At 41.2% G+C, this 9,751-nt stretch overlaps 1 protein-coding gene across 1 annotated transcript in view; it reads right to left on the bottom strand.

Annotated features, from left to right (window-relative positions):
- Nucleotides 1-6,497, bottom strand: part of LOC115814090 (alkaline phosphatase-like) — a 21,066-nt gene extending 14,569 nt beyond the window's left edge. Inside the window, exons 1-3 of the mRNA XM_030776812.1 lie at nt 6,481-6,497; nt 6,314-6,351; nt 1,045-1,059 (exon numbers count right to left, since the gene is read on the bottom strand). Coding sequence (XP_030632672.1) covers nt 1,045-1,059; nt 6,314-6,351; nt 6,481-6,497 — 70 coding nt within the window. The remainder of the gene's footprint in view (nt 1-1,044; nt 1,060-6,313; nt 6,352-6,480) is intronic.
- Between the last annotated feature and the right edge of the window lie 3,254 nt (nt 6,498-9,751).

Genomic DNA, 9,751 nt, shown 5'->3' on the forward strand with positions numbered 1-9,751 from the left:
TCAACTGTCATTATCAAGAAATATCGGGAAAAATGTGAGGGAAAAAGTGAATATCGAAAAAGAAATATCGAACGTTGGAATGGCTCATTCAATTCAATGGAACTTTTTGCAGCATTCTGAGGAACCGTATAATAAGTTGTTTTTTTAATCAAATCTGAGTACATAATAATGATGATTACGCAATTCACGTTATACACCCTAACTATGGGAGTATCCATATAAGTGTTTGTGTGTGTGTGTGTGTGTGAGAGAGAGAGAGAGAGAGAGAGAGGGTTTCCGTTAGCCAGTAATTACCGGTTTTTCCCTGGCAAAATATATTTTAAAAAACTATAAATTAACAACTTGCAGGTCAAAATGTCCGGTAGTAATGCTCATACAAAGCGTAGCTATGACTATACATAATTATATAACTATAGCTAGGCTACACTGCTTAAAAGTGCCTGTGTTCTGCCCGTCTCAAGCGTGTCAGCAGAGAGAGGGGCTTCTCTCAGCAGAATCGAATTAAGACGGCGCTGCGAAGTCGTCTGGAGGAGATAGTTACGCGTCTCATGCGCATTGAATTCTGCAAAGACACATTGGACACGTTTGATTTCAAGTCGGCAGGGGAGGACTTTGACGCAATGAAAAAATGGAGAAAATAAAATGTTACCTGGAAGCCTATAGGCTACATTTGATGCCATGTACTCTGTAAAATGTGATTAGTTCACTTATAAAAAAAAAAGTTTGGAAACTTTTTGCCTTGAAATAACTAAATAAAATAACTTGTTAAGGATAAGTAATGGAGAATAGAAAAATATTTGTTGGGAATACTTGATACAGTTGATTATTAAAAGTTTATGTAGCAATTGAACACATGTTGTTGATATGTGGACAATATGTTGATTTTTGTCATTTGAACTAACTTACGCTGGTTAAGCTAAAATTACAAGAGAAAGCGTACAAGACCCTGACCCAGAAACAGGTCGTCGTCAGTCGGCCCACCGCACCGTAGTCGCCCCAAAAGAAAGTGGCGTCTATCCGACTTCAGCCAAGATCTGTCACAACGCGATGCCACTATGGCTGCGCGAGATTCTGACTCAGATGTGTGCAGTCATTTTCTCAGTGATCGTAGCTTCGCACTACTGGCTTGTCAGCCATGCACTGCACCAAATGCAAAGTACTTGTAATGAAGACAGTAGTGACCATTCTCTTTTTTAAAAACTCTTTTCAAACGCTGTAGAAAGTTCGCTAGGTCGAACGTAAACATAGGTGCCCCATAATGCACCGCGGCGCTGAGTTCGAACGTCAAACTGCTAAATTTTAAATTATAGTGATTTATTTAACAATCTGGAGTTCGTGTTGCTTAATCCAAAAGTGATTTGAAATTAATAAAAAGTTTTTATTTTACGCAAATCAAAACTGGATTAGGTGACATAACAGCTCAAACTTTTTAAGTCAGTAGAATTTATAAGGTCATTTTAAATGTACAAAACTTAATGGGATTAAGTTATTTGAACGTTCGGCTTTACAGTGCAGACATCAACAAGCTACAGATGTAACAGCTTACAGATGTTTGGTAATACCCTACGTTTTAGCGGCTAATGCTGAGGTGTTGCTCCATCGATATCGTTCGTTTTGCTTAAATGTTACTGTTCATTAAATAGTCAAACTGATTTTAGGTCGTCGTTATTGTTTCGTCAACCTAGGTATACAGTATATTTGCGTTTGTGACACAGACTGTTCCTGAAAAGTGACCGGTAAGTTTCACATTAGTCCGGTAAAATCAATTCTTTCCGGACACTGAACCGTCAAGAAAAAAATCCTAACGGAAACCCTGGTGTGTGTGTGTGTGTGTGTGCGCGCGCGCGTGCGCCTTTGTACTGTCAAGATCAGAGAATACGGACTTTCTTATCCCACAGAGTACAGTTTGATTAGGGCTTTGGCTCTGAACATCAAACACACACACACACACACTCACAGATACACCTACTGAAACACTGAACACACACTGAAAAAATATTCACAATCCAATCAGCTTCCTAGAGACACACAGTAAAAGAGTGACACACACGTACAGAATACCACTCAGCAGAGACAGGGACATGCCTGAAGATGAGGTTGGAAACATGTTAGTGGCTGTTTATTGGTGTTAACAGTCACTATAGAATGTAGGAAACACACTTGATTGTTAAGCTGTTAGCAGTGAAAAGCCAGAGTTGAGAGGCTTAACAATAGTGATAATATGTGAAAAGGTGGGAGAACAGGTGAGAGTAGGTGAGAACAGGTGAGAAAAACAGAGAATAGCTGAGAACAGTTGCAAACAGGTGAGAAATGCTGAGAAAAGTTGAGAAAAACACAGAACAGGTGAGAAAAACACAGAACAGATTAAAAAAAAAAAACAAGAGGTGAGGTGAGAATAATTGCAGACAGGTGAGAAATACTAAGAACAGAGAACAGGTGAGAATCGTTGCACACAGGTAAGAATAGCAGAGAACAGGTGAGAATAGGAGAGAGCAGTTGAAAAACATAGAGATCAGGTTATAATAGGTGCACAAAAGAGAACAGGTCTTAATAGGTGCTGGCAGGTGAGAAAAGTGGAGAACAGGTGAGAAAAGTAGAGAACAGGTGAGAAAAGTAGAGAAGTAGAGGTGATAGTGGGCACAGAGTGATGAGAAAAGCACAGGAACGGAGAGGAGCACAACCCAAACATATTTTTTTTGTTTTACACAATACTGTGGTGGACTAGTATCTTACCTGCACCATCACTGAGGCAGATTCCAACCAGCAGACTCACACACGCGAAAAGCAACTTCATCTCTACAACGCCTGCAGACAGTGACCTCTCACACACACACACACACACTCTGTGAGATGTCCCTTCCACTGACTAAAGAGCAAGGGCTAATCTCATCATATTTTACCTGTCGATCACTCCTCTTTCATAAGAGCTCCAGTTCCAAACCCTGAGAGCCAATCAGAACAGGGAGAAAAGTCCAAGAGATTATACAAAGGTAACTTAAGTTCTGCTCTTAAATAATCCACTCTAAATCTTAACTGTTTTCTTTTTCCAGAATCTAAACATCAGTACATTGAAACATAAATCTCATACTTCAGGTTAGAGTTCATTTCTAGTCCTGTTTTTCCAATGTGAAGAGTTTGTTAATACTATTTATGTATGGTTTCTTCCTCATTCACTTTTTCCCTCACATTTTTTATTCTCTGCTGGTGTATAAAATAATACAATCAAGTATAACTGTCACATTTAAGTCCAGCTTTTTGAAATACAATTTATAGAGTGTAATGTGTGTTCCAGGAAGAATAGAAACACACGCGCGCGCGCACACACACACACGCGCGTGCAACTGCATTAGGGTATCTACCATCTGTTCCCTGAATGTGAAGTTGATGAAAGTTTTGTACAGTTTAGTTGTTGAAAATGACTCAGATTTCAGTAAGAAACCAATAAAGCATGTCCTTTAAAGCCAGACACGGTATAAACACAAACCTGGTCAGTTTTTTCTTACAGCTTTTTCAGCGTGGTGATCATTTATTACATTTAAAGTTTTTCTTTTATGTTGGAAAAACCAAGTATTCAGCTGTCATAGCGAGTCTCTCTCTCTTTCTCTCTCTTTCTCTCTCTCTCTCGCTCTCTATCTCTTTCTCTCTCTCTCTCTCGCTCTCTTTCTCTCTGTCTCTTTTCTTTGCAGTTTTTATGACAGTGCCGATCCCATTTGGCTGTTGGTAACCTGGAAGAAACGAATTGGAGGAGAGGCTTTAGCATTCCGTGAGGAGAACAGGGTTTTGTTTTTTAGCTCAAGACACATCACTTTCATCTCCCGATTTCACGTGGCTTGACTCATTGTTTATGAATGTTTGTGATGTGTAGTGGTAACGTAATGGTTGTGCAGTGGAATTCCAGAGGACCTGAGTTAGAACATTAGTGCCCAGTCTCTTGCACCCAGTCAGCGATATGGACAGATCAGCACATGAGCGGGGGGGGGGTTTGGAGGGCAGGTGGTGGGGGGGGGGGGGGGGGGGGGGGGGGGGGGGGTGATAAAGGAGCAGTGCATGGTGAACAATCATAAAAGAGGGATAGGTAGAGATGAAATACAGCCAGGGGGATAATGTGGTTTCTGTGGTAAGCAGTAACTGATAACACACACCATAAATGTTTTAACAGAGCCAACATACACACTTTTAAAACTTTAATATAAAGTGGTCCACTCAATACACTCAGATGCTGTTGAAGCTCTAATATCAATTTTTCACAAACACAAACACCCATTCTCTTCCATGTGGGTGTACGCACATGAGTGTGTATGTGTTTGTGTGTGTGTGTGTGTGCGGTCAGCCATTTCCAGTTGCACACACTGTTAGTTCTCTCAGTTCAAGGTATGAACCATTTGCACACACTCACGCATGCACACTGTGTCCATATCTTGAAGTGGAAAAATATACACACTTTCTTTCTCCCTCTCTCTCTTTCTCTTTCTCTCTCTCTCACACACACACACACAACAGCTTTAACAATTCTGTAGAAAACACACACGTACTTGTGCTTAGTGTCACCAACCTAATTATTACACACTCTCATAACAGAGAGAAGATGGTCTCCCTGTATTCCTTGCCAGGGAAAGGGCTGATCCACTGATCATTCAGCCCAATTTCTCGACAGCCTCTTAAGTTTCACTGGGGGACTTGAGACATTATTGAAATAATAAGGAAAAGAAAAATACAGCAACTAAGGGTGCTATTTTTAATCGTAAGCTACAAGGCAGCCACTGAGTTACACCTAATGTAATAAATTATACCCATTCATATTAACCCATTAGTATTAACCCATTAGTATTAACCCATTCATATTAACCCATTAGTATTAACCCATTCATATTAACCCATTACTCCTAATGGAAACGATGACGCTGACATGTAGTCTAACACAGCACGCAGAGCTCATCAGTCTGAAAGCTCACCACTGAAATTAAACTTCCCCCACCTCACTTGTATAACTGGTTTGATTTTACCTGATGTTATGTTATTCTCAGCACTTTGAAGACCTAGCGTATATATGAAACGGCGTGTACGAAAACGCGGGACAAACCGCGTCCCTTATCGATTCAATACGGGACGCAGCATTTTATTGTCCAATAGAGGACGATCCCAAATTATAAGGGACGGGTGGCAACCCTAACCCTACTTGTGGTCAAACACAAACACAAACATCCCGGTCGACATCTTTGTTTGCTCTCACCGCCCTCAGTGTGAATGTACAGTTAGGCCTACCTGGACCGTCAGGGGCCATCCCGAGAAACAGGATTTCAACGGGAATGATTTTAGCTGTGCTAATATCTGTCAGATGTAGTTTGGTTACAGTTGTTGGACTAACGGAGAAGTCCTGCTTTCTGCGATTGGCTACCCCTCTGTTGTGTCGGTGAACATTTCGCGTTTTTTTTTTCTTTTTTTTGAGCGGGCGAATCGTTTGGATCCATTCATCAAAAAGAGTTGTCGTCTCCAGTGGTTCACCACCCGGCTTTTAGATCATTTAAATATCTTCTGAAAATTAAAGTTCCCCTGAAATTTAGAGGACTAGATATGATACCTGAATCATTTTCTTTCAGACAGCATAACTTTGATGTGTGGTGCCATGATATAGTGCGCTTTTAGTCATTTATAAGAAAACTTTTACACATGTGGACCTTATGTGTAGTGCAAGATAAACATTGGAGATAAATTGGCACGCTACCTGATTACCGTGTAATCTATTAGTGTCGTGTGGCACTATTTATTGAGGTGTGGAAAATTTCTGATCTTACTTAGCCTTCATCTTATCACTTATCATCAGCTAGACGCCTATAAATTATGAAACTGTGGCCAGATAAACGTTCATGCCTGGTTTCTTATGCACACGAAGTTGACAGAGTCAGCGAAAAATCAGGTAAATCGAACCGGCCCTTAGAGTGAGGTAACCTGCTTTGGCGTACCATACATCTGAAATAAGCCGAATTTCACGAGATAAATCGAACTGAACCTACGTCCTCTCGAAACTATTGCACAGTAACAGCACATCACTGTAAGACAGCCCCGCAGTGAGCTCTCTGCTTTTAACAGATTTTAATCGGGCAGTAGCATATATGGATGTACACTTCATTATAAACTGACTTTCAGAAACACACACACACACACAGAGAATAACGTATCAGGAAAAGAGATAGGGGCCACATGCTATACTCCCCCTTTTCCGATTGGCTGACTGGACCGCTGCATGGGGTAATGTCTACAAACCATTTCAGAGAAAATGAGCGAAATTCAACTGAGAGCGAAATTCAGGGAAAGCATGCCAGGAGAACAAGTAAAAAAAGAGAGAGAGAGGGTCTGTGAGAGAACAAGAGACGTTCGCATTTTTTATTACGGGAAAAAAAGAACCTCCTAAACGTATTTACAGAACTGTCCTGTCGTGCATTTCCACTGCAGGAAGCAGAAAAGGCCTCTCAGGATTCGTACTGTTTAAATTTCTTCATAGTTTTTCTGTCATTTGATCTTTTGTGTATTTTCTTTTAAAGATGATTTCTCTACATATTTTTTCAAGTTTTAATGACTTTCTCTTTAAAATGCACTACAGACATGGGGTTAACCCACACTTTTTAGTCACAAAGTCCCCCCCCCCTTCTTGTTTCTGTTTTTAAAGTGTGCGAGAAAGGTCAAAGGTCACAGGAGGAGCAGTAGCAGTGACCCCCACTCCTCAGCAGCAACGCAGCAAAAGATCAAAGTTCATGTCCCCCATTTTCCTCTGTAATGATCAGAGCTGACTGGGTGTTTTTCAGTCCCCCGGTAAGAATCCACCAATCACAGCTCTGCAATGGGAAACTTACTTTGCTTTTTTTTTGTTTGTTTGTTTTGGGGGGGTTTTTTGCTTATTAAAAATGCAGAAAAGTTGCACTCCAACATTTCTACACTCTGGAGAAACCAAAAAAAAAAACAAAACACAAATCAAAATCAAGAGGTCAAAGGGAAAGAAGGCACTGTCATCAACTTTTTTGGACTGCGCATCATCCATCCGTCCATCCATCCATCTATCCATCCATCCATCTGTCCATCCATCCATCCATCCACCCATCCATCTATCCACCAAACTACAGCCCATGGTTTGTAAGTTCCATGTATGAAGAATTTAAAATAATAAAACATTTCAGTAGCCTTGTCCATTTTTTATATTGTGATTTTTTTCATTCCATTGTTAAAAAAAAGACTGTTATATGCTCTCTGTAGTGAAATTTCTCCCTAAGTTTTAGTCTTTTTTTCTTGTTTTCCCCGGAAGGATTCTTTAGACTTCCACGTTTCATCTTCTCTCAGTCTCAGGTGGGCGGAGTTAAAATCTAGCTGTTATCTGATTCGTCCTCGGCCTCCCGTAACCAGGTGAAGAAGGCGGTGACAGATTTGAGGGCCACACCCTTGCCCTGTTGTTCAGCTGGGTGTTTACTCGACTCCCACGTGTAGAAACCCTCCTCTTTAATGACGTCTTCATCATACAAGACGTCAAAGAACATTCGCAACAGATCTACAGAGAAAGAGACACAGTCAAATACAGAACTGTATCAATGGGGAGGAATCAGAGTAGAATATGAAAAAAAGGTTTTAGTGTTTCTACAAACAAATACAGGCACAAAAACAGATTTAATGGAAGATTGATCACGGAAGAATGAAATCAGACAGACTGCTACAGTTTGGCCAAAGCTGATAATGCAGAACAGCAGAATCACAGGCTCCAGGGCCCTAATACATAAACGCCAACAAACCTCCCATGTGCCGGTTCTCTATGATGCCTCTGAGAGAGAGAGAGAGAGAGAGCGAGAGAGACAGACAGACCGACAGACAGATAGAAAGGACATAGAGAGAGAGAGAAACAGAGAAAGAGTGTGTGTGAGAGAGAGAGAGAGAGAGAGAGAGAGAGAGAGAGAGACAAAGAGAGGTAGAAAGGGGGAAAGAGTGAAAAAGATAAAGATATGTAGTGAAAGAGAGAGGGAGTGCAGAGGAGAGGGAGAAAAAGAAGAGAGAGAGTAATGGAGGGGGAGAGAGGAGAAGAGAGAAAAAATGAAAAAGGTTCAGTTATGACATCACTGTTCTATCCTATCAACAACAATGACAATAAAAACAGTAAACAGCCAGTGAAAAACCTGCTCTTAGATTTCAACACAGAGCCTTCTGCTTCTACCTAAGCTCCATGGGAGAGAAGTGAGAAATACAAGAAGCACAAATACAACAGCAACAAGTACAAACAGCAACAAGTACAAACTGAGACAGCATTTGTTATGGAGAAACATTCTCATCTACGCAAGAGAAGAACGACTCTGCTCATAGATGTGCCATGGTCCCCGTATGTCTGTGTTTCATACTCACTCATTTCTGGAATGGGGCTTGTACAATGCAGAGGCATCAAGTGCCATAATGTTACTCTGTACTTGTTATTATTACAGGCACATAAAGTATTACACAATGGGCAATTATCAGGTTATGTAAACATGCAGCGTGGATTTTTTTTTCTTGTGAATATCTTGAATCAGCCACTCGGTGTGTGTTCTGTTTGAAAAAGGCCGGTTCCGTTGTCTGGGTTTAGTGTTACACTCACCAAGTGTCAAGTCTTTGAAGGACGGATTTGCAGAGTCAGTGAGAGGATTGTTGACACTAACGGCACCGGCACAGTTCTGCCCTCAAGATTACGCGTATTCTATAACTGAAAATACGGCTATAAGCTATGAAATGTGATCATGAGATCACATATGTCTAAAAGCAATGGGAACGAGCGCAGTACACTAACAGTTCGCTTTAATAACAGTGTTACTGGGCAATCGCACTGAACAGTCGTACAATCAGTATCAAGTTCATTTGAATTGCCATAGATATTATTTGTCATTATTTGATGTGTTTTATTTACATATATTATTTACGGTAGTTAAATTCATTGCAGTACGTCTTGGAAAAATTAGAATGGTTTATCTTTCAGCCTCAGTCGCGTGTTTTTCTACATGGTTTCCTAGACCCTTACGTGTGCAGTAAACATCGGTAAAACCGGAAGAACCGACATCTCCCTTTCCCAAAACATTCCTCTTTCAAACACATAGACACTCTCTCTCTCTCACACACACACACACAGAGTTGTGGATCCGTTAACCAGAACACCGGTCAATCTTTTACAGCAAACATAACTCCTACAGTAGCGCGCGGTTGCACAGAGGCAGTGGGCTTACTCATAAAACGGTCATTCATACGCACTCTAGGGATAAGGGAAAACGTGCTAGCTATTGAGCGGTTGCGAAACTCAGGTTGCATGGGCTGCAGGCGAGCATTCCTCGTGCAGAGTCTTGGATCTTACCCACTGGCGTTCTGGACGCGATACAGCCCATACTCGACGAGACACTTTTTTTTAAGAATAATGCGTGTAAACGTCAACTCTTTTCCTTCTGCATCAAATTATACGGCAACCCCCCACACGAGCTCAAATGCCGTGTATCCCTCCACCTCTCCCTCGTTAGGTCCTCTTACATATCAGTTTGTTTGGTACGCCAGTGACTACGCTGTGTTGCAGAGGGCGGGGGAAGGTCTCTCACTTCGCCTTTCTTTTCAGTTGATTATCTCTCTCTCTCTATGTCTGCTTGTTTCTCTGGTCGCTCTTATCACTTTGATTAGTCATAAGTCCTGACAACGCAAACTCAGAGGTACCTTGATAGAGTCCTTTCTTAAACGTAACGTGTTAGGTAGGCTATAGTTTGTGCCGACT

Source organism: Chanos chanos, chromosome 6 (assembly GCF_902362185.1).
Source record: "Chanos chanos chromosome 6, fChaCha1.1, whole genome shotgun sequence".
In the NCBI taxonomy this organism is placed as follows: Eukaryota; Metazoa; Chordata; class Actinopteri; order Gonorynchiformes; family Chanidae; genus Chanos; species Chanos chanos.